General features: G+C 37.5%; 1 protein-coding gene across 50 annotated transcripts in view; it reads right to left on the reverse strand.

Annotated features, from left to right (window-relative positions):
• SOX6 (SRY-box transcription factor 6) overlaps window positions 1-26694 on the reverse strand; it is a 571708-nt gene that overhangs the window by 75584 nt on the left and 469430 nt on the right. For 25 of the 50 annotated variants that reach the window (XM_070626444.1, XM_070626446.1, XM_070626445.1 and 22 more), the window contains 3 exons: window positions 12738-12887; window positions 6973-7198; window positions 2788-2975 (listed from right to left, as the gene is read on the reverse strand). In XM_070626444.1, the coding sequence (XP_070482545.1) occupies window positions 2788-2975; window positions 6973-7198; window positions 12738-12887 (564 nt within the window). The remainder of the gene's footprint in view (window positions 1-2787; window positions 2976-6972; window positions 7199-12737; window positions 12888-26694) is intronic. The other 25 variants (XM_070626467.1, XM_070626455.1, XM_070626465.1 and 22 more) reach the window with 1 other exon arrangement.

Consider the following 26694-nt stretch of genomic DNA (forward strand, 5'->3'; position numbering starts at 1 on the left):
GTGCCTACTCTGTACCAGGAGCTATGCTAGGTATATTCACATATATCTTATTTCACTGTAATCCAGATTACTATCCTCATTATTATAGAGGAAGAAATTGAGATTCAGAGAGGTTAATCAACTTGCCAAATATCACACAGCTGGTGACAATTCAATGACAATTATTCTAGGTGAGAATACATATATTTAAACTCATTAATACTTTCTTATATATGCAAAGAAAATTTCTGAATCACTAATGATTGCTAATACTCAAAGAAAATTTCTGAATCATTAATGATAGTTAATGGGGTGAGGAAGGAATTATCTTTTTACCATATATCTTTCTGTATTATCAGAATTTTCAGTAAGCATGTATTACTTTCATTTGAAAACTAATAAAAAAAGACTAAAACAAATTACTGACATGCTTCTCAAATTAATTTTAGGATCAAGCCTTGAAAAAATTGCCAAGTAGGAGATGGTACCTGTGCATGTACCCATTCTCTTGCTTTGTTTTTTGGTGAGGAAGATTGGGGAACTCAACAACCATGTGCTCGGGCCAGCAACCCATTCTCTTGTTTTCAACCCAGTTTCCCACTCAGTATCCCTATGCCAAAACTTGTTTGTCTACCCACATCTCAAAAGAGGATCTTTTAAAGTTATTCACATTAAGACAAAATATATTATCATTTCATGGTGTTCTCATAGCATCTTAGGTTTAAAGACTGACTCTGTGTTTATCTCTAATATCAGAGTGGTAGAAGATGTTTAGGGGCAAGATTTTTCTTCTCTTGTGGTCCTGAAACTTCACTCTATACATGACCATCTGTTCAGGCAGTTTTTAAAGAGGGGTGCTGCCTTATGAGTCCACTGCCAAGGACGGAGCGCTTACAGGGGAATGGGGCGCTTAACTGATTGAGCAGATCCAGTGACTGGCATGTGCATGACAAGTCCCAAGTATATAAAAGTTTGTGGCCTAACAGGTACCTAAAGACCCGCCATTCACCCAGATCGTTTCTCTCCTACCTGATCTGAACCTCTCACCAAGGGGATTAATCAAGGCAGGGGGTCCAATAATTATCAATTTTAAATATTATATATATTTATTTAATGTTAACATCAGTAACTCAGTGCAGTCAGAACTGAGAGTAAAATGAAATTCTTTATTAAGCTTTGGGAAGTCAACACTTCCACAGCTAAGCTTCCTAATTTGGGTAAGGACTTTGATCATACACATTCTTTGAGAGTTCCCTAGTACTCTCACCCCCTCAGACCCCTTCCCAGCCCCTCGTATCCCAGAGGTCTCCTGGTGTGGCTAAAGAGTAGAGATCAATCAAGGATGAGTGGTTGATTCAACGTGAGCAACGGCTCTGCATCCCACTGTAATGGGTTGAATTGTGTTCCCCCAAAAGATATATTTAAGCCCTAACCCTTGGTACCTGGGAATGTGACCTTATTTGGAAACAGGATCTTTGCAGATGTAATCAAGTTAAAATAAGGTCAAACTGGATTAGGGTGGACCCTAACTCCAATGACTGATGTCCTTATAAGAAGAGAGAGATCTGGAGACACAGGAAAACACACCGAAGGAAGACAGCCACGTGAAGAGGGAAGCAAATATTGGAATGATGCAGCTACGAGCCAAGGAATGGCAAGGATCATTCATTCATCAAACAATCAGAATTTTTCACCAGTGCATTACAGTAGCCTCTCAACTGGTCTCCCTGTTCCCGTTCTTGCACATTAGGCGGAACGATCCTTTTACACATGTAAATCAGATCAAGGCAGTGCCCTGGACAAAGCCTGTCTGGGGATTCCCATCACATTCACAGTGAAATGCAAAGCCTCCCCAGGGCCTGCAAGGTCTGACACCCTCACCTAGGCTGTCGCATCTTCTGCCTAGGGTGTCACTTTACTCCTTGTCCCACTGAATCCTTTGCACCATTCTTGCCACACTGGCTTCCTTGTCGCTGGTCCTGTACTCAGGGCCTCCACACTTACTGTCCCCGCTACCTGGCTGCTCTTCCTCCTGCTCTTCACGTGACCTGCACCACGGCTCCCTTCAGATCCCTACTCAGAACTTCCTCATCACCCCACCTAAAAGAACAACCCTGTAACTCCCTATTTCCTTAACTTGTTCCTATTTTTCTCATGGCATTTATTCACCTCCTGATATTACTGACATTATATTATGTGTTTCATTGTTTATTTCTTTACTGTCTGTGTTCTCCTATAAGAATGTAAGCTCTGTGCAAGGAGGGATTTTGTCTGATTTGTTCAATGTTGTATCTCCAGTGCCTAGTACAATGTCTATTATAGAATGAGCACTGGATAAATTACTTGTTGAATCAAAAAATAAATGAATTCATTTTGTAAATTGCTTTGTTTTACTTTCTGCTCTGACTGAGAGGAAGCTTAGAAATTCACTCAATGGTGAGTCACAGTAACATATTAGCCTTCATCGTGAGCATAAATGCTTCTTCCTTTTTTGTTAATATTCTGATATTCTATTTTTATTTTAATAACCTCACATATCCCCTTTATTAGAAGGTTTTTCTAAATCTTTTGGAATGGGACAGAAAGACAGCAATAGGTAGGTAGGTTGGGTGCCTCAGAGGCAACCCACACTAAGTATAAGGGTGTATTTGTTAATCAGCAGTAATGTTTGAATGTGAGACAAGTCAGCCCTCAAGCCAAAAGCCCAAATCTTTGGCTGCAGGTTGATGCATGGGGGCCTGGAAAGAGCCAGATGAAAAGGAGCCAAAGCTTCTACCAGAGCCCGTGAAAGAGGGAAGCAAGCTTTACCTTTTCATTCCTGCAGTTGTTCAGCCCCATATTATTCATGGAGGACAGTTTCCCATCAACACCATGTGGCTGTTGCTGCTGTTGCTCCCGTTGGATCTGTTCTCGCATCTTCCGAGCCTCCTGAATGGCTTTCATCACTGTATCCTGATCCCCAAACAGGGCAGGGGAGTTGAGACTGGACAGGATATCTGCACACATAGAAGGCATTATTAGAGGATTGCGAGGTTAGGCTCTTAAAAAATACCGCTACTCTCCCCTCCCCTGAAGAATGCTGCATTCTCCGAACAAGGAAGGGGCACGTTTGCTCTTAAGAAAACCGCAATACTATGCAGAGAGCACAGGAAGCCAGGATTTTTAGCCCTTGGAGGATCCCCCAACACCCAGTTTAACTGGGCTCTGTCAACCCACCTCCTCAGAGATGCAGGTTCCTAGATTCCAATTGTGTGTGTGTGCATCTATCTATCTGTCTATCTACCTATCTAACTATCTATCTATCTAGCTATCTATCTATCTATCTGTATCTGTCCTGCTATACCTAACGACTAGTGGGGGAGGAGTGGGGAGGTAGGGGGTGGGGAGGGGTACAGAGATATCTGTTCAGGCTGCTCCTTATATGTGGTGTGCTAATGCAGGAAAGCTGTTTCTGGCCTAGCAGAAAAAAATCTGTGAAGCCACACGTGCACTTTAGTGACATCTGTATCTGTGTGTTCTTATGTCCACTGCAGGAGAGAGGGGGTGGGAAGGAATACACCACACTCTCCGTTCCCCAATCACTGGCTGGTTAATGACGCATTCTGCTCATCATGCTGCCTCAGTTATTTACCAAGAGAATGACAATCCATTCCCTACCCTCAACCTGAACACCCACTGCTCCCAACTCTCTGTCTTCGAGCCAGTGAGGCTGCATGTGCAGGAACAGTTTTCACATAAGTACAAAGCTTCAAATAAAGTGATAATAGATATTTACTTTCATTATATTCCATGCAACACAGAGGGAAAACATTCCAAATTAAATTGACTAATTTTCCTCCATATCTTGCATGTTTTTGTAGGTTAAAATTAATACTTTAGATAACCTTTTCCAATTTTAGAGAAAAAGAAGGCATTTGCTTGCTGACTGATAAATTTCAGCTGCTGTGGTCAAGTTTAACGTGATCCACTTGTTCATATCCTGGCATAGGCATTTCACAGCAGATGTATGTGTGTACATGTGTATGTGTGTGTGCACACAGCTCACACACACAGACAGGACAGAGGGAACCATACTATAACCAAGCTCACACCATGTGTCTATGTGTGTGCAGTGCATGTGCATATGCATTTAAAGTTAGAAAATATCCGCAAGGCTATCTATGGAAATTTTTTAAAAGTCAGTCACTTTTTAGGATATAGAAAACCCATATCTTTTGCTCTGGAGCTTTTCTGATTAAAAAAGAAATTTCTGGGGGCTGGCCCCGTGGCCAAGTGGTTAAGTTCACGCACTCCGCTGCAGGCGGCCCAGTGTTTCGTTGGTTCAAATCCTGGGCGCGGACATGGCACTGCTCTTTAAACCACGCTGAGGCAGCGTCCCACATGCCACAACTAGAAGGACCCACAATGAAGAATATACAACTATGTAGTGGGGAGCTTTGGGGAGAAAAAGGAAAAAAATAAAATCAAAAAAAAATAAAAGCTATAAATTAAAAATTAAAAAAAAAAAGAAATTTCTGTCCAATATTGTCTGGACAAGAGTGCTATTATTTCAGCCCCATTCTAGCTCATGATCTAAGAAATTCGCTTTGCTGAAGCATAAACTCTCTAAGAGCAGGGCCTATGACATACTCATCTTTATCCTCAAGATGCTCAGTATAGCAAACAGATGCTTTCCAAAAAAATTCAGAAGTGGATTATCAGAGGGCCATTTCAAGATCAAGTCTATTATTTATCCTTATGTTAGCTTTTTTCTCTCATCTCACAACTTCCAACAATCCAGCAATCAATCATATTCACACACTGGAAATGATTCACTTTTCTCTCCCACAGCAGTATCACTGACTTGGGTTGAAAATCTCTGGGCCCCTGAAAGAGGCATCCTGACCCCAAATGAGAATAGGCTGTTTACGGTTCCTAATGCCCCAAACTCCAATGAGGAAGATTTACATCTCACCATCAGAAGATTCACTTAGACTCACCACAGTTCAGCAAATATTCCAACTGTGAGTTCACAAAAAGAGCACTGAGTTATATGGAAAAGAACTTGGATTCTAGTCTTTGCTCTGCTAATTAATAGCTACATGATAATTAACAAGACAAGAAATAACAAATATTGGAGAGGATGTGGAGAAAAGGGAACTCTGATACACTGCTGGTGGGAATGTAAACTGCTGCAGCCACTATGAAAACCAGTATGGAGATTCCCCAAAAATTTAATAATAGAACTACCATGTGACCCAGCTATTCTGTTTCTGGGTATTTATCCAAAGAACACAAAAACACGAATGCAAAAAGATATTTGCACCCCTGTGTTCCTTGCAGCATTAATAACAATAGCCAAGACTTAGAAAAAACCTAAGTGCCCATCAAAGGATGAATGGATAAAGAAGATGTGATATATATGCACAATGGAATACTACTCAGCCATAAAAAAGATGAAATTTTGCCATTTGCAACAACATGGATGAAGCTTGAAGGTATTATGTTACGTGAAATAAGTCAAAAGGAGAAAGTCAAATACCGCACGATTTCGCTCATAAGTGGAAGATAAAAACAACAGCAACAACAACAAACACATAGATACAGAGATTAGATTGGTGGTTACCAGAGGGGAATTGGGGAGGGAGGAGGGTGAAAGGGGTAATAGAGCACATGTGTATGGTGACAGATGGTAATTAGTCTTTGGGTGGTGAACATGATGTAGTCTACACAGAAATCAAAATATAATGATGTACACCTGAAGTTTATATAATGTTATAAACCAACGTTACCCCAATAAAAAAATAAAAAATAATTAAGAGCTACAAGGCTCTAGGCAAGTCATTTTATCTGTAACAACTACCATTTACTTTATTATACAATGAAAGTAATAATAATATACTACCTAACTCATAAGATTATAGTGAAAAATCAAACGAGATAAGATAGGCAAAAATGGTTTTTAAACTGTAAATGGCTATACTTACACATGACTTTATTATTATAATAAGCATTTCAGCCTCCATGACTCAACAATGCAAAGAAGGTAACATCGTAAAGAAATGCTAGTGCTAGTCCCTAATCCCTTTGAATCTGTGTCTTTATTTGAAAATTAAGAGCTTTAAAGAGCAACAACCACATTAATACTGATTGGGCCCTCTGCTGCTGACAAGTGCTGCCACATTTATTGTTTCATTCTACACATATGTGTAAATGTGCTGGTATTCACTCAGCCCAGTCTTTTTAAATTGCATGACTTCTAGGTCCCAAACACCTTGTTAGGCACTTTATATGCATTTTTCTCTTTTAATTCTCATAACAACCTGTGAGCTAGGAAATAATAATCTCCTTTCAGAGATTAGGAAACTGAATTAAACAATATTATATCACTTTCCCAGGGTCAGTAAGTGAAGGTCCTTGGTCCAAGTCTGTCTGATGGTAAAACTCATGTTTTCCTCTATACTTCTCACACTGGGGTATGACTATCCCTAGAGATACCTGGCAATATATCAGAGAGTGTAAGAAGCCAGAGGATCATTACGTCATATCTTATTAGATACCAATTTTATTTCATATTATATCATTGAAGTGTGCCATGCATATTTGCTCTAATGCAAAACTAACATGGGATTGGGTGTAAAATTCACATACATTTTAAAAATAAAATATAAAATTTCAAAGGAATTTCGGACTTTTGGTAGGCAGCTTTGAGGCCAGGTCCAATTAGGCCTGTAAAGGGTTCACGGCCACTCTTTCTACCTAGAGATACTTTAGCGGCAAAGCACTGACCAAACAGAAATTCCCAAGTCTCTGATTTGCTAGATCTAACTCATCATCATCTAAAGAGCACATCCCAGCAGGATTTATATTATGTCCTTTTCCAAAAGTTCTAATCACCCAAGACACGAAATTGGGTTATGTTTCAGTAAAAAGATTTTACTTTTTTTTCCTTGGACTAAGGAACACTTTGGAAACAAGCATCAGTCATCACTAAACAGGTTTGCTTTCTTTTACCTAATTCGTAAGTCTCTTCCTGGTGTTGACCTTTCCATTTACCTAAAGAGGATCCTCTTCCCAAGCTTCCTCCAATGGGGCTGGGGATGCTGCTTTTGTTAGGCAGGTTGACTGGGCTGGTTTTGCTGGCTGGGAAGAGGCTCTGGGTGGGAGATGTTGGGGACTTGACAGGCTCGGCTGTCTTGGGTCGGGATGAGAGATTCAGCGGCTGTGCTGTTGTTTCATCCTACAAGAGTTTAACATAAATAATTATTAAAAAAAAGACAAATGAAGCACATTATCACCTAGTAAGCTGCAGTTATTTTACACCTCAGAGACAATGCCACATTCTCCTACAATAATAACAAAAGAAGCTAATTATCTACCTCCTTGAAGATTCATCGGAAGGAAACCTCATTAATTTCCCTGTGTTATGCTTCTATTTACATTAACTGTGTAGTTGGATCATTCTTTTTGCCAAATTAAAATCTGAATTAGCTCACATTACAGCTTAATTTCCTAATGTGTTTTCAGGGATCTAAATTAACCTAGGGCATTTACAAAGAATTATTTAAAATTTCAGCAGCTCTGTAGTGCTTTTGTGTTATTCTCTCTGAAAAGTTCCTGGAACTATAAATAGGCTCTGCAGCTAATTTTTTAATATATATTTTAAATCAAACAATTGCAAGTACTTTAAAAATGGAAACACGGAAAGCCTTCTTCTGATCTTCTGGGCGTCTGCCCAGGGAGCCGCATGCCACAGCATGGCTTCTATGTGGCTTTTTGGGCGTGGGCACTCTTCATGGTCTATATTCTGGTCTCTATTCATGTTTAAAATTAATTTTTTCAAAGAGCAAGCACACATTATAATTATGTTTTACATACCATACTATACGCAATTTATTTTTCATGCCTAAAGTGATGTCTCTTTATATTTTTTGCTACGTATATTTACAGAATGTCTATTTTAAGATGCTTGTCCTTCTATACTGAGCACAGTATTCAAATATCTGGCGTGTAACTCTAGTATAACCAGGAGCTTGAAAGCTAAGCTCGTTGCCTTTGTCTCATTTATCCTGCCATAAAACACCCATAACAACACTTCCTCATTCTAGAAATTTAGTTGTAATATGAGCATATTCATTTAAATGTTCAGTTTTAAGATCTGCATTACCGTGTTCTAAAATAAAATTGTCAGCAAATGTTAACTCCTGTTTTGCTTCTGAGAAGGCACAGAGAATTTGCTTTTAATGTCATTGTTTAAAACACACAGTAGAGCTTGGAAACAGAATATTCTCCTCTTTGGCAAACATGTGACCTCTCCGGGGCTCAATTTCTTCATCTGTAGAAAAAGAGGGCCTGATTCTAGCTGATCTTTAAAGTCTCTTCCAGTACTAATGGTCACTGCTTACAGAGGGACAAAAAGGGATGCCAGTAAACACTACCCAGGAAGGAGGATTAGAAAGAGAAAATAAAAATAACATGCACAGAGGAGCCATTACATACCAGGCACTGTGCTAGATATTTTCACACGTATTAGCTCATTTAACTATGGATAACTATGAGGTTGAGCCGTACTTTTCTAAATTTACAAGGTTTGAAAGAGTCAGAGTGATAAAATCACTGTCCAAAGCCATACATGGAGGGACAAAATTTGAATTTTACCTTATTAGACTCCAAATCCTAGGCCCCTTTTCTTCTAAATGATCAGAGAAAATAAGTCATTTGACAATGTAGTGATACCCTAGATTCTTTTTTTATCTTGGTAGGAAACAGATAATCTGGCACATCTATGTTGCAATGTACTTTTATCTACATCTAGACATAGGATAGGTTCTCAGGAAACACAGTTATATCCATTATGAATGTCAAAATGATCTGACATGCTTAATTACAACTTACTTCCTTTTGCTCTGAACTCAAAGGATATTTAGACTAGTTAGTTCCTTTATTCATATCTAAGTAATAATGATTTATATGTTAGGTATTTAGTTAGTTTTCTCCATATTTCTTTTATATGGGGTACACTGAGCTTCTTAGATATCTGAGTTCAGAGTTTTCTTCAAATTTGGAAAATTTTCAACCATTACTTCTTCAAATATATTTTTCCGTTCCCTTCTTCTCCTTCTGGGGCTCTAGTTGCACATATTAGGCCATTTGATGTCCCACAGCACTGGCAGTCTTTTTTCTATGTATTTCATTTGGGATAGTTTCATTGTTACATCATCAAGTTCACTAATCTTTTCTTCTGTGATGTCTAATCTGTTGCTAATCCCAGTCAGTATTATTCTGGTGTACTTTTCAGCTCAAACATTCTATTTTTCATCGCCAGACATTCAATTTATTTCTTCCGTGTCTTGCCTTATAATACTTATGTTTTCCTCTACCTTCTCAAACATGTGGAGCTCATAACATCTGGTTTTATTCAGCTTTGAATATACTCTAATCTATTATTTATTTTTATAATTCAATAATTGCCACTTCCACCAACAATGCCACTGGGCTCAGGAAGCACCTACCAACTCCCAAGCAAGTGAATCCCTTTCCACCACAGCAGGCCTGCTGCTAGTTCTCACAGCCTGCCCTGCTCTGAGAGGAACATTGTGGGTGTTTTTTAGGGAGTAGATCTGCCTATCTCCTCACTTGGCTAGTGTGGAAAGTCTCCTACAATAGATGTTTTTACTACCTTATCTACTAGTTCTACCATCTGTGTCATTTTGGGGTCTGTTTCTATTGATTGATTTTTCTCCTCATTATTATTCACATTTTCTTGCTTTTGTGAAAGCCTGGTAATTATTGAACTGATGCTACACATTGTGAATTTTACACTGTTGGGTGTCAGAGTTTGTGTACTCCTTTAAATACTTGCGGACTTTATTCTGAGAGGCAGAACAATTTGATCCTTTCTAGGCTTACTTTTAAGCTTTGTTCAACAGGTCCAGAGCAGCCATTAATCTAGGGATAATTTGGCCCCACTACTGAGGTAATATCCTTCTGGGGACTCTACTTGATGTCCCAGGTGTCAGAGGAGATCTTTCCACTCTGGCTAATGGGAATACAAACCATTCTTAGTCCTTTGTGAATCTTGCAATTGTTTTGCCTGCTACATCTGGTCTTTTCCCCTGGCCTCAGATAGCTTCCTCACACGCATATGCTGATGATACACTCATACTCTAAATACAGGGGAACCTTCTTCAGATCTTCACTGTTCTCTCTGTACAGTCCTCTCCTCTCTGATACCCTGCCTCACAAATTCCATGGCATCCCTCAGAACCTACCTTGGCATCCCTGAACTCTGTCTCTCTACTCAAGGAGCCTGCCAAGCTCCATGTAGGTACCCCTCCCTGCACTACTACCTGGAAACTCCCTCTAGACAGTAAACTGGAACAAATATAATGCTTGCCTCACTTGTTTCTCTTCTCTCAGGGATCACTGTCCTGTACTCCTCCAATTGTAAATGTCTGAAAACCATTGTTTTATATATTTTGTCCTGAGTTTTAGTTCTTTAAGTTGGGAGGGTAAATCTGATCCCTGTTCCTCCATCATGGCTAAAAATGGAAATCTTCCAGGTTATTTCATTAGGATCTCTCTTGTTATACAACTAGATGTTTCAATAACAACCACTACTAACACCAGCACCATCTTCTTTATTATCATCAGACCATAATGATGATCATCATTATACTAACATTTACAGAGTACTCACTATAGGCTAGAGGATGTATTATCACATTTAAGACCTATAATAATATTAACTTCCATTTTACAGAGGAGAAAACTAAGGCTGAAAGAGGTTAAGTAACTTGTCCCAGGTGACACGGCTGGTAAAATAAGTGGGAGAACTGACATTTGAACAGAAATATTTTGACTTCTGATGTTGACAATTATAGCAAATAAAAATCCTGGGGGAAAGAAGGTACATAAGATCATCTATGTTTGTTTTTGTTACCTTGAGCAAACTATGCACTATGTCATGTGGTCATGGAATATACAGAGGGAAAGAAATCACTTTAGACAGAAACATGAGATATTTTAGTGACCATAATTCTTTCAATTAGCAAATTGTGAAATTATTCTCAGAACTTTTTCAATAATAGGTAGGAGCTATTTTTTAAGTTTAAAACATTTGCTTGATGTCTTGGTCTATATATTTTTACCCACACATACAATAAACATTCTAATAAGTATAAGGAATGTTCCTTTGTTATTAACATAAAATATAGTCAAGTCAAATTATATAGAGAATTCCCTGAGAATTTGCATGTGGTCAAGTGAGTAATAAAATTCAGTTGGCCCACAAAGCTGGAATGGTAAAAGCAGATGTAAACTGGAGTTTAACCAGGGAACATTTTATTCATCCAGTAAAGGCTTGGTTTGGTGCAGTTCGATTTGGCCAACTCACTTATAAAATGACTTTTTAATGTTCAAATATCTAATACTCAATATCTCAAGTCATCGATGTTTGATACACTCATACTCTAACAACTATAATTAAACAAAGTGTCTTGGTTTGAGTTGTAGTGTTCTGACTTTTATTCACAAACAGAAACTCTCAGAACACAAAATAGATAGGCTGTTTCCATAAGTAATGCTAACTTATTAAATGTAAATGCCTATTATCATACCTCAATATTTCTAACAACAAAGCACAAATGTTCATCTATCTCTTTGGAGAATCTAAAAGCATGGATAACATTAAATCAATTCCTTTGGGTAGGGCACAGGCAGAACTCTCTTAATGATGTTTACTTTTTTTATCTTTGGTATTTGGGATCCATATTTTCTAAAGGTCTTTTTGAAATCTCAAAATTCCTATCTGCAAATTTTAGAAAATAAAACAATTTCAGGGGTTTTGTAGCATTCAGTGCTGTTTTATTGGCCTTAGATGTTTCCCATGTGAAGATCTAATAATTGCAAAATTTCTCCAAATGCAGTACTTTGGGCGCATTACAACAACACCTCTGTGGTAATCACATTTCTCTAAGTAGATAAGTCAATTACAAAAAACAATTGTTTCTCTGAACTTCTTGAATTTAATTCAATATAGGAAGTAAAAGCAATCATAAAAAACAACCAGTACCACCCATAGGTACCAGCTGTAGCACAAAGTTGGAGCGGATTATCAATTTTCCATGGTCGCCAAGTACCTCCTGGCTGCCCCACTTTAAGACACTGAAAATCAGTGAGGAAAAGCATCTATTAATGTCCTAGCCATAACCTGGGAGAGCCTGTTTATCCACAACTACGTGGCATCAAGGCATGATTAGAGAATTATATCATTCATTTCTCAGAGCCCACATTTATAACTAATTTGAAGGAGAGACCTTTATCGACAAACTATATAAAATCCAGCATTAGGTTCTTTTTTGTCCCCCTTTTTAAATCTAAAGTTTGAGATCCTCCTTCTCTGGTACTCAGTTGGTGCCCCACCTGTTTAAGGAACTTAGAGAGAAGTGTCACAAGTCTATGACAAAGACTGGTAATAAAACCATGGCCATTCATGCCAATGAACATTAAAAAATAAAAGCCAAAATCCAAAGAGGAAAAACTCTTGAGAAGTGAGTTTGCAGATTTAGGTAAAGATCTCACAATATAGCACTATTGTTATCAAAAGGGAAACACCTGTTTCTCAGTGCTCAATCATGAAATTTACCATAAAGAGGAGCATTTCGGGGTTTCTTTATGTTGCTATGCTTCCTGCTGCTTATTCCCAACACAGCCTAGTTCACTACCTTTCTTGTGAAGCTATTTTCCAAACTGTTTCCACAATCCTGCAAAGCAAGTACCTTAACTTGAGTTACAGGGCTGGTCCCTCTCTTTTCATTTTTTATCCCAGTAGGTGAGACTGCCCCTGCTGTGTTTGGTGGCTGTGGAGTTGATGGCATCTTTGCTCCAGGTGACACCTGCATGCTGGCCAGCTGAGCGGCATAGAGCTGCTGCAAAACAGGGAAGACAAACATTATCTCTTAAAATGCAGCTGAAATGGAGTTTCAAAAAAAACTTACCGTATTGTTAGATAACTATTTCTCTGACAGCCTTGCAATTTCTCTTTCACTATTTTTTAAAGAGGAAAATAACAGAGAGAAAATAAATGTAACAGAAAGAAACAGTACTGGTATGGGAGCCATCGTTCTGTTCCTGGTCCTTCTGGCAATAACGTTATGACCCTGAACAAAGGACTTGATCACTCTAGAACTCAGTTTCTTCAATTGTATAGGAAGAAATTTGACTAAATGGTCTCTAAGATTCTTTCTAGTTCCTAAAATCTTTTTTAAAAAGTTCTTTAAATGTTGCTAAGTCCATTCCCATAATTTTAATATTCATGAACTAAGAAACTAATCTGAACTTTCCTAGGGACTCCTGGAAGAACACTGCTCTTAGTCAATACTGACCAAGCTTTTCTAAGGATGCCAGTCCTTCTGAATGACAAGAGCACTGCCCTCAAGATCTCTGATGGCTAATGGCAGTCATTCTTTTCTCAGGGTCTCATTTCTAGGCAGCACGTAACATAATCCTCAAGAGAATATCGCTAGATTTATGGCTAATAATAATAATAATAATAAAAATCAAGCTTCTTTTTCCTAGCACAGGATGTTAAATCCTTAACTGTCAATTTTATTAGGTTTAGGGTGAAATTGGGGATAAATGAACGTGTTAATCTGCTATGGTTAACCAGAATTCACACAATTCAATCTTAACACTATTTAATGCTTGAAAACTCCATTCAAATATTTTCTTTTCTTCTTATCATCAAGATTAAGCCATTACTTTGATAGTCATATTTCTATCATAATAAATAGAAAGCTTCCTAGTTCATCAACCACAGAGAAAATAGCTCAAACTTTGCCATATTAGTAGGGGAGAAAAAACAGGTGGTTTATATGTAATTTCCAGCATTACTATCATTCAGATGGACAAATAAAAAAAATTACAGTAATCAAAAACAGACCTTTCGGCACATGTAATTAAATGAAAGCTTAATAAAGAATAATTTGCAAGAGCCAGATGTGCTTATGTCATGATTGTTGCTTTCTTTGGAACAATTTTTCTAATATAACAAGCCTCTAAAGAAATTAAAGTTTCATAATTCTGTATGTGCAATGACTCAGTGGCAAGAAAAATTCACAAGTAAGAGTCAGTCAAACTGCTAAATCTTAGGAGGAAAAAAAAGAATTCTGCTGTGTCCTTTTATTTCGAAATTCAGCCAGGTGTCTTCAAAAGAGGGGCAAGCAAAGCTTCTGAAAAATTCCTCCTTGGATCAGGCCAGTGAAGAAAGTTCTGTGCTAAATAGAGAGAAGATGGTTGAGAATTGAAAACGTGTTGGCCAAGTATAATGACCAAATGCTCTACCACTGAGTACTGAAGAGTCATGAAATCTTAGAGAGGCAAGAGCCCTTAGACATCATTTATGCCTTCATTTTACCTCAATAATTCATAAGATCAGAAGAAAGTCAATTTTACTCAGTCTTGAGTCCTTCAGGGAACATCAACTAGTGAAAAAAGCAGAAAAACAAACCTTTGGAAACAAATCTATTTTCTAAAAAGTTGACTAAATTCAGAAATCCCTCAGATTAACTAAACTATACATTGCCTTTTAGAAATGGAGTAGTTTTAATTGCTTCCTCTAAAGCATTGATAAGCATTTATTTTCTATCCTTTTCTAGTGGGTTACACCTACTAGAGGAAAGACCCTATAAACTGATTCCTCAAAGCTGTGATTCCTCCGATCTCCTTTGAGTTGTAACTGCTGATACTTTAAAGGCAGGAAGAAGTATAGGCATATTCCATAAAACTGACAGAGCTGGGTAAACTGGACAATAGGATAGCAGATGAGATTTAGTAGAATGAACCTTGAAATAAAAATCAGAAAATAGAGTCTGATGTAAAGATAGAAGACACTCGTGAAAATAAAAATTTTCACATTCTAATGAAATATGTGATTTTAGATCTAAGTATCTTGCTTTTCAGACTGAAGACTTTAGATCTGAATTGGATAAACAGAATGCAATTCATTGAATAGATACAGGTTTACAAAGCAATTTCACAGGAAGCTCATCTTCTAACCTAATATTAATCGAATATGTTCTATATACAAGGCTCTGTGTTAGGAGCTGAGGAGGATTCCAAGTCTTGGAACAAGCAGATAGCTCTGGAGGAACTGTAAGATACTGATCCTTCACATCTGATTTGTACGTTTCTTGAGTCTTTAACCTTGTGTTTAGTTATGCACATTTGTCCTACCATGCTTGATAGATCGTAAGCTCATTGAAGCCATGATCAACCTAATTATTTTTCAATGCCTCACATTTAAGAACAACGCCTAGCAAATAAGAGATAATCAACCAATATTTTCTGGATTAAATATGATATAAAATCACTGGATGTTAGGAAGGAGAGATATTCTCTATAAACGAGGCAACAGAAGTGGTATACGATTATATTTATGATACAAGTAGTGAAAAATTTTATGGTGTTGAGTTTTAAAAAATAAAAGGAAAATAACTTCAGTCCAAATTAAATTATATTGTTTCACAAGAAATGATTCTTTGAAGTCATTTGGTAAAATGTAGTTTAGATAGCTCCTCAATAACTGCTAGCTTCACCACCTGCCTTGAACTTTCCTAACATAAATTATACCACTGGAGCAGTAACTAAAGAGTAGTATCAATTTTTCCTCTCAGATCAGTTACTTATAAACTTAAAGTTTCTCTAAATGCTTCTCTAAAGTTTCTCTAAAATCCCTTTTTGAAAGAACATAAAATATTAGTTTTTCAAATAGGTAGCTTCAGTTAGAAAACTTCTTCATAGACTAATGGTTTAAGGAGGAAAAAGGTTAAACTTTGGTTAACTATTATCTAATGGTTTACAAAAATGTCATTCCACGTAGGATTCTCAGATCATAGCTCATTGTCATAATGATGATAATAATGAACATTCATTTCCAAACACAGTTGAAGTTTAAAAAATCAACAATGTAGTAAAGCTTATAACAGGCTTAGTCAAAGTCTCGCAAACATTTAAACTTTGGTGAAGACTGTTTTCGTAAATATAGATTTTTCCATTTCAATTTTGAAAAATATTCAGTGATTGTTTGGGATATTGAATTGTTTCTTTATCCAAGATATATAAAAGACATGCAGTGCAGACATGTAAAAATAAGCCTGGCTAAATATTTTTCAAAATTATAAATCACTCACATTTTAAGGAGCACTTTAGGAAATGCTTTTACTATTTTATGGCTAAAAATAGTCCACCTTTATTATTAGTTCAGTTTTAATAAAGTGGCCAGCATTAAAATTTTGGTAAGCTGAACAATGACATACCTAGCACCTGGAACTGAAAGGGCCTGAATGGATCATTTAGTCTAGTATGACCTCCTCCTTCTACCGATGAGCTGAGGTCTAGAGAACAGAAGTAGCATGCCCAAGATCACAGAACTAGTTAGTACTGGAGCTAGAAGAACTCTCCAGCTCTCTCCAACATTATCATTTAAAGTAGAAATGGATGATGAACCAACCTTTGCACCTTTCCAGTACATTTTTAGCCCTGATCAATTTGTTCAATGACAAATCTTTATTAAATACTTTCTATTAACCAAAGACTATGCTAAACACTGGAAGTACAAGAACAAGCAACTCAGAAATAGTCCCTGCCCTAAATGCATGGGCAGTGACTATCGATTATGGTTAGGATAAGTGCTAAGAAAGAAAAATACAGACTGTCAAGAGACCATCTAACAAAGGTATTTAACATGGTCTGCAGGATCAGAACAGCTTCTCTAAGGATGTAACATTTTAAATAAGAAGTATGCAGGTGGAAAGGTTGATAAAGAATATTCCAGAAAGAAAAAAACACAAATTATTATGGCTCTGAGGTAGAAAAAAAGGTAACGTTTTTGAGGAACTTAAAAAAGGCCAATGTGGCAGGACTGTTGAGTGAGCATAGAGTGACATGAGAAGATGCTAGAGAGCGGGAGGGTTTTATAGGCCACATCAATAATTTCAGATTTTTATCCCCAAAAGAGAAGTATCCAGAAAGAGTGATGAACTAAAACCAAGATACAAAGAATCTTTCCTGTACTTTAGCACTAACTCATTGATGAATCTTTCAAATAAATTGGATTAAGAAAGTCCTAAGGAGATCTCACAAATTACCAATAAATATCTCTAATAGTCTTTCTAGAGTTCTGTGTCCTGAGACTAGGCTTAAAGAAAAACATATCTCGCATTTGGCTCCTAGTGACATTTTAATAACTAAGCCTGCTAGATTCAACACAAAACAGTAGGTCCTACCAACCAAATTCAGTCTTATGGTGAAATTCTTCAGTGTCTTCAAGTACACATACCAATTTACAGCCAGAATCTAAGAAACATACCAGAGATATTTTATAACACTATTGAACCTGGGAAGAAAGGCATGCTTTGCTCCTAATATAGCCAAACTCATGTCACATTATAAGGAGTGGTGTCACAGTGCATCTAATATTTACCACAATGCGAAATATATATTTTTATACCTGCTATCTGTGATAAAATCATGTAAGATCTCCAATAGAGAGTACCATAGAAAAAAGGTGCAAGACCTTTTATTCTCATAATCACATGGTTTTCACACGAACACATAATCAGTCATCACCCCCATTCATTCATGTGTTAATTCAACAAACATATATTGAGCACGAAATCAGGTACTGTGCTAGGTATTTTACATTTATTTTTTTTATTTAATCTTCAAAATAATTATATAAGATGGAAATTATAAAAGTCAGTATCACTTTAAAGCCCATGTGCTTTCTGCTTTTATGTATTAAAATTATTTTAAATCAGCTACACAATGAATACCAGTGAAACCCATTTCCTGTTCCTAGCCATCAGACAAGAATCACTGTCCAAGGAGAAGAGAGATTCTGATGTTGCTGTTGTTATGAGCGCTCAAATAGCAAACTATATTTCTAGATGTCATATAGCTACTCTTTCTAAAAGGGCATTTCACAATCCTCAAACAGAGAAAGAAAAGTTAATGGTACCACAAGCCACCTTGAAAGAGCAAGGGACACAATTCTGAAACAATTCCTTTTGCCACCCCCTCTTTGAGCCACAATAGAAGACACCTGAAATACCCTAGTGACACATGTTTAACAGACTGATAAAGCACAAAGAAATATGCAAAGGACAGGTGACATAGGAGAACTTGACAGAGGCTTTAAATTGGCACCTGTATGCTCCAGTATATGTGGAAACCAATAGTGAAAAAGCAGGCACAACTTCACATACTGGATTCTCTTTTGAGTAAGTACTCTTGCGTTTTGTCATTTCAATTAGAAGGGCACTTTAAGGTCGCCTGTTGGAATCTGACCCAGAGAGAAAGAAAAAGAATTCCCTCTCAAACACAACTTGCCTACTGGTGGATAACGAAGAAAGGAAGAGAAAGGGAAATGTTATTCTATAAAACCAGATTTTGAAGACACTACTGAAAGATTTGAACTCATACCTTCATATTTACCCCATTTGTTGTAGTTTCACATAGTGTCTGGAACATTAGGCTTAGCCCAGGTTAACTCAGATTCTATTCTTGTGTACCAGAGTCTACTCAGGAGGGCAATAGGGGATGTTGGGGGAAATGAGCAGGGTAGGGTAGGGGGCATCCTTAAGGAAACATCATTATTTACTTGACTGATGCTGCCTAACAGCACGCTCAAGCCTGGTTCAGTTCTCTGGGATCCTCTGGGTTTTGTTACCTTCTCAAATGCTGATGACCATTGCTCTGCCTACCAAGCAAGCATGCTATAAAGCTGGACAAGTTCGGCTGTGAGGCTGTGAGAAGATGGAACGGAGACAGGGGCAATTAAGTAGGCTGATTTAGTGCTTGTTCAGCACAAGAAAGAAAGTGTGTCAGTAACAAGTCATTACAGATTGAAGAAGGGGTGGGGGAGAGAGCATAAAAATAATTTGAAAGAGATCACAAATACTTTTACTTCTCATAAACCTCCAATGTCAACAAAATGACCCAGGAAATGTAGCTGTGGTTTTACAGAAGGAAAGAATTGAAGTCCTTGTTTTCATCATAGAGGCACTTGTTAAGCTATACCCCTAATATCTGACACCAAAGAAAACTGACTGTAAGGATAGACGGTGAGAGAAGGAACAGGGGAAGAACTCCCACTTTCACTCCTCAACCCACTGGTTTAATTTCCTAGGCAATCTCCATGCCTCTCCTGCATATTTTTCTATTGCCATATTTTTTCCTTTCCTATTAATCCCTCTTGTTTGTCATAATTCTACTCATCTTTTGAGTCTCAACTCAAAAATCAATTCCTCCTTAAAGCCTTATCTGACCATTGCCTTCTTTGTGTTCCCATGATATCACATCTTCTATCCCCATGTACTTTATGGAATTTCTTTTTTTCATGCCTTTCTCTCCCATCAAAGTCCAAAGCTACTTAAAGGAAGAACTGAGTCTTATTTGTTTCTATGTCCCTAGCACTTAACATAATGCCTAACATTTAATAAATGCTCAGTTAACACTGATCATTAAGATCCCTTCATTTCCATTCTTGCCTCTATCTTTTTGGAACTGCTATCATTTCTGCCCATACCCTTTTTTAGTATAACTTTCTTCACACACTCTTCAAAAGGAACCCCAGAGATGGAGGTCATCTTTCCTTGCTTCTGTCTTCTTGAACCTATAAACATGTGGGTTCACCACTGATTTTTTTTGCAAAGAAACACCACATAACATAATGTTAGCAGAAAAAATAGTTATAAAGATCATCTAATCCAATTCCTTTGATTTACAGATGAATAAAACTCAAGCCTAGAGAAGGAAGGTAATTTGCATAACAATACCAACTGGTGAGCAGCAGATAGAATGAAATCTAGAACCCAGGGTCCCTATTTTCCTACCCAGTATTCACAGAGACTCATTTCTCATTATGTACTGTTCTCTCAGGGAACTGACTGCAAATAGAATTTGTACATTCTATCAGAGCTTTTAGGTTGAACCACATAAAAGGATGTTTTTCTGCCAATCCTCTAGGATTAAAAGAGAAATTTATCCTAGATGTACTTGAAAAGTAATCATTGGGCACCCAAGAATGATTTACATTGTAGAATTTTATTTTAATATTTGTTTTTAAATGCAACCATAGTAATTAGGTTAAGGTTATTATAATCATATTAAGGTGTTTTCAGATTTTTAAAATTAAAGTTAATCAAATACATATAAAGGGCCAAAGATTTGTCACAGATGAGAGCAGACTTACTTCACCCGCTTTGAGACTTCTGCCATTTACCTTTCCACAACAACCAAAGTTAAAATGGGACAAACATTGACTGTAAGCCACTGGAGAGCTAGGACCTGTTTAACTCATTTCATTATCTCCTGTAGCCAGATCAAGAATGTCAAAGAAAAATGAATGGAAAAAAGAGTTTTCCTGGCTAGAGATCCTCTTGCCTATTTTCTCAAGCACTGATGAGTTATGTCAGAGGACCAAGGGGCAGGGAGGTTGGAGGGAATATGTTGGGTGTGGAGGAGAGGAGAAGCTATAAAAAAAGAACAGGGGTGAGTCTCACATCAAAGGTCTTACCCTTACACGAAGAAAATTAAAAAAAAAAAAAAAATTAGAATCCATTAGGTAACAGAGTACCCAGTTGTCTGCTACAAAAATCAGTCAGTAGGGGCCGGCCCCGTGGCCGAGTGGTTAAGTTCGCGCGCTCCACTGCAGGCGGCCCAGTGTTTCATTGATTCAAATCCTGGGCGCAGATATGGCACTGCTCATCAGACCACGCTGAGGCAGTGTCCCACATGCCACAACTAGAAGGACCCACAATGAAGAATATATACAACTATGTAGTGGGGAGCTTTGGGGAGAAAAAGGAAAAAAATAAAATCTTTAAAAGAAAAATCAGTCAGCATTTATTCTCCAATTGCACCAATTATATTGGAATGCATTCAGAAGAGTTTTTCCTTATGGAACATAGTTGCACAGTGCAAATAACTAAGAATAAACAAAGCAACTCCCAAATTTTTAACAAGAAAACTCAATCTCTCTCTGCTTCCTCCAAGTATCTCTTCTTTCAGGGTGCTAAATAAAATATGTAAATACATAATACTTTATTTACAGAAATAAGAGTTCAGGCATTGAAACAATTAGTAATTTGGTTCCTGAAGCAAGATATTTGAAGAAGTGATAATGAGGGCAGTTGAAAATGGGCCTTATGGGAATGAACCTGACTGTTTTACTTCTGTTTGCAAGAGCTGGGCAGGCAATGCTGAAGAGATCCCGCTTTCTGAATGTGCTCCAAGTGCTACAGCTTGCATCTGTGACACTCCTTTACCTCTAGTCAGAGAGCTTAGCTCATCGGGGATACCTTAAACACGTGCATCGTGACTCCACCAATAGGATATAACAACTCATCGCTGAGTCTATAAGTTGGATTTGACATCTAAGCACTATTTCTCATAAATTAAGTCAAAGGGAAGTTTTCAATGACTCTATATATTTAAGCACATGTGCTGAGTTCAATAAATACTTTTAGTAAACGAATATATGTTAGGTCCCCAATACTTAAAAGCATTGTTTCTTATAATCAAAAGGTGAATTTTGGTTCAAATTCATTCAAAAGTTATTTATTAAGTGGCTACCACTGGCCAGGTACTATTTGGGAAGACAGAAGTGAGCAGTGACTTTGGGGAAGGGAGTGGGGAGGAGAAGACAAAGAAATAAGCACATAGATATGTAACTCTGGTGGTGATACGTGCTATGAAACATAAACTGTCCAGGTACATGAATATGCAGGGGGGATTTTTAAACATAAAGACGTCAGGAAAACTAAAAGAAGGGGACATTTGAGTGGAGACCTGAAAGAAGTGAAGGAGTAAGTCCTGTCATTACCTGGGGATAGCATCCCAGGCAGGGGCAAAGGATAGGTGAAAATCCTGAGGCGAGGGTGTGCTTGTGCTTAGAATGTTTGAGAAACATCAAGGAGGCCAGTGTGGCTAGAGCAGAATGAGTGAGCGAAGGGAATAGGTCAGGTTTCAAGAAGACAGCAAGGGGCCTGATCATGCAGACCTTGTGTATTATCGAACAGATTTTGGATTCCATTTTCTGGTTTCTAGGAAACACCATTACAACAACATGGCAGACCTGGAAATCCCTCAGCAATACCCACAGGAAAATCTGGAGATAAGCCAGGGCTGCCGTGCCTTGGCCCATGATGACTGCCAAGAAACCAGATGCTGTTGCTTGAAAAATATTCTACAACTGCTCAACTTCTATGCCCTTCGATTTCCGTCCATAATGAAGCCTCTACAACAACACAGAATGAAGACAAATACGGGTAAGTATGCAATGAAAAAAGTTTTTATTTAAATTGTTAAAAATATATACTTGGGAAAACAAAATTGCATGAAAGGAAAATATAATATTCTCTAAATGCAATTTTTTTCCAGTTTATTCAATGGACAGAACAAATGTTGCTGGTTGGAAGTAAACTTGGTAGTTATATGAAAATGTTTTTACTATATTTAAACTGAACTTGGTTTTTAATTTCTCAGGAAAAGATTGAACACAAGAATCATGCTAATGAATAAAATTCATACCTATGATGAAATGTACAGATTTATTAAACAGAAATTTCATATTAATAATATTAACATGAAATGTGCATTTGTAACAAATATTGAGAGACAGGAGGATATATTTTGAATTCACTTTTAAGTGATCAAGTAAACTCAGCAAGAAGTACTGAGAAAGATCCTCTTCTTTCCTCCTATATTTTCTTTTGTGTTTTTTAAATTCAAATCAATGCTTTACTCTGTTTCAGAGCCACCTCCATTAACTGTCATTTTTTAAACTGCAAATTATTAGTATTGCCAATTGGAGAACTTCAGCATATTTTGCAGTATGTAAATATGCCATCTGTATCCTACAGTAATACCCATGGCTTACTCCCTAATTAGCAGAAAGGAATGATACCTTATACAGAGCAGCCGTAGTAAAAATAATTAAATAGTGTATAATAAGCATATGACGTGCTTTATTGTCACTAGATATGATACAATCATATCTCAGTAATCCACCTTGAAAAATCCTTATAGCAGATGAAGCAGGTAATGGTTAATATTAAGGACTGAAGAAGAAACTTAGAAAAATAAAGTTTATGTGTTGCTCTGAGAGGCAGCATAGCACAGTGACTAAGAGTGCACACTCTTCAGTCAGAGCCACTGTTTGCGACCTATGTGATCTCGGGCAAGTTATTTAATCTCTCTGGGCCTGAAGTTTCCACACCTTTAAAACAGAAAAAATAATAGAACCTACCCCAAAAGATCATTGTGTAGAGTAAATGAGTTAATGCACATAACAGAACAGGGAATGCTAGAAAGACTCAAGACTTGTAGGCTCTTATTCTTATCTGTATATTCTTTTTAAGAGATGTCACTCCAAAGACCTTATTCAGAAAAACACTCGGAATTTTTCTTCAATTTAGCAAAAGTGTATTTGGGATACAAAGATGAGGAAGACTCTACAAAGTTGTCTACAACTACAAAGTTGTCTTTCAGGAGCTCACAGGAAGGATAGGAAGGAAAGAGGGAGAAAGACACAATATGATAAACAGTATAATGGAACATTTACAAATTACTACTGAAACACCATCACTGGGAAGAATTAGAGTTTTTTTCTAGCTATAAAGCATATATATAAAGTATACATATCTCAATAATCAGATATAATTGGCAAATAACATTGTGTAAGTTTAAGTTGTACGACATGATGATTTGATATACATATATATTGTGAAATGATTACCACAGTGAGGTTAAGTAACACACCCATCATAATTAGTTTTGACTGAGGACAGTTAGGTAGGCTTTGCTTGCAGTAAAGCCCTGGAAAAAGATTCTATGTTAACTAAAAGTTTAAAAGTAATCTTATAAAATTATTTAACCAAAAAAACAAAAAATTCCTGAGAATGGACACCAATCCCTGCAACACGGGAAGCGTTTAGGCTAATAGAGTTTCCGTTCTGCTTTTAGTAACGTCTGCCCCTCTCAGCCCATTCCTTTGAGCTAGCACCCAAAGACTATGCTCCACACAATTAAGATGTTCACACTAAGGGCCAACATGGCTGTGAGAAAGTCTTAAGATTCATAAAATATACCACTTCTCCAGAAAAAGGGAAACCACCTTTGGCTATTCATTTAGGGAAAAGGAACTTCGTTGTATTCTTGTTTACATTGCCCATTGTTGGACAGAGAAAAACCTTGAAGCACTCAAAGCCCAAATTTAGGGGGAATTTTTTGGAATCTTAATATCTCCTCTAAGCCTACTGTAACACCCCTAGAAAACTCTTGTTACGAGATGCAAAATCCTAGCTTTAGTTTGTTAAGAGGGCATAATTCTGAGTGGACCACGGAATATTTATGTCTCTATGCAGCTCTTTGAAGGAATAATCTTATGTTTTTGCGCCTGTCGTGGGTCAGAGGTTCAAATAAGCACTTCTTTCTGTCACTCCTTATATGTTTTTCTATAATTTACAGCTCAGCAAGAGGACTCATAAAACAAAAGTGTCTATTTTATTTCAGCAACTAATTCTAGTTAATCAAAGATTTCCAGCCAAACAACCCAGCATGAAACTCTGCATGGAAAATATGAGGAGAACAAAGCATTTTGTCAAATAACACATCTCATGATGTAAACACATACGTCTCCTAAAGGATATTTTATCGTTTCCACATTATCGGCATACAAAAGGAGCATTCTTGTCGCAGACCTGGTGCGACTGTGGAGTCATCGTCATTGGAAACAAGAGCCTGATTAGGTTCCCACACAGATATGAATAGACTTTCCTTTTTTTGTGAAATGGCTTCTTTTATTCCTTTTTAAAACAGACTGGTAATTGTCACCCTAAAAACACTGAATTGTACTAGGGCAACATTTGTTTCTGCTCTGTTTTCCCATCTTTTTAGAATCGGCCAATAACATTACTATCCCTTCTGGTTGGTCCTCTTCTGGAAAGTCTGAGTTAATCCACAGCTGTGTGAATGTGAAAAAGGGACACAGCAGGCTGAGTCTGTTGGGTCTCTTGTCTGCTAATAAAGTGCACAGTCTGCAGGACAGATGTTAAGAGGATCTGTTAAATAAGTCAGTGGCAGAGATCCTGACCTCTGCCAAGGAACACTTTATTATTCCAGAAAGGGGCATAATTGCAAGACATTAACAATTAGAAGAACCATAGCTTTTCTTTATAGATTTTTACTCCTTGTTTCATCATTTGGTTGAAATATAGTATCAAGGCCCATCCACTGAGAAGCAATGTGCTAATATGATTGGGTTTACTACAATCTGCAGATTACAAGATTTCCCCAAATCCCAGGGAAATGGTTGGACCTTGGCTTTGCTTCAATCTTAAACAGTTTTGTTTATTCTGCGTGTATCATTACACTATTTGCACAGTTTCACTTGCCACAGGGTACCATTGTACTAAAGGGACTATGAACCCTACCAAACATAGTTCCCTAACTATTAAATCTAGTGTAATGGGAAATGTAAACTAGAGATCAAATTAATAGAGAAATATCACATCATAAAGTTGTTCACTATACCTTATACCACTTTACCATTTATGGCGTGAATAAAATCACGTCTACCACAAGCACTGCAAACTCCCAAGTGTGGTGTAAAAGGCACTTTGTGATCTGACCCTTCGCTTACCTTTCCAGTCTCACCTACTTGCTCTTGTACGCTCGGCCTGTACCAAACTGTCGTTTTCTGCGTGTGCCATGCTGTCTATTGCTTCTCCGACCCCAGGCAGGCTGTGCTCTTTGTCTAGAGTGCATTACCTCCTCTCTACATCTCTGCCACTCTGTCTCCTTCCCCTAGAAACCTAGTGAACTCCTGCTCTCCTTTCAAGATTCAGTTTTAACATCACCCCATCCATGAAGGTTGCCAATATTTCCCCAGGCAGAGCTTTAACACTTCCTCCTCCCATAGCAATTTCATTCTGGAAACACATCCAATTTAATGATTATCACACTGTTTACTAGATCGTGGGCCCTCTGGGGGCAGGGATCATGTTCTACTGATCTTAGTATCCCCCAAATCGAACAGAGTGCTTACTACACAGCAGGCACTTAATAAACATTTGGGGAATCAATGCATGTGTAAACTAACTAAACAATTCATCCTCTTTTCATGTTAATATAAGTTTATATTCTGCCCTTGTCACTATTACCAGCACTGTTATGAGGTCTCATACTTTAATATGTCTTATTTTGCTTTTTTTAGTGAATAATCTTCATTAGGTTGGTATATTCAATTGCAAAAAATATATCTCTACAAAAACTCATCCCTACCCCCCCTAGAATAGGTGAAAGCTTGAGATATACTGTCCTCTTAACCATCTGTTTCAATTCAGTTAAATTCATCCACAATTTATTTACAAGAAGCAACCAAATTTAGCTCTTTACACTGTTGCCTCACAATTCTGCACATCCTAACCCAGGCCACTTACAAGCTGTGTGGCTTTGGTCAAGTTAATCCAACTCCCTGGGTCTCAGTCTCTTCAACTGTAACACTAAAACATTCACATAACACTTGACAGGGTGCAAAGCACTTTTCACAAGCGTTTTCTTATTTATTCCTCACAACTGCCCTATTGGGGTAAGTATTATTTCTAATCCCATTTATCAGAACAGGGGTACGGGAAGATTAATTTGCCCAAGTAATGAAAACCATGGTGGAGT

The sequence above is a fragment of the Equus przewalskii genome, chromosome 6, assembly GCF_037783145.1.
Source record: "Equus przewalskii isolate Varuska chromosome 6, EquPr2, whole genome shotgun sequence".
Lineage (NCBI taxonomy): Eukaryota > Metazoa > Chordata > Mammalia > Perissodactyla > Equidae > Equus > Equus przewalskii.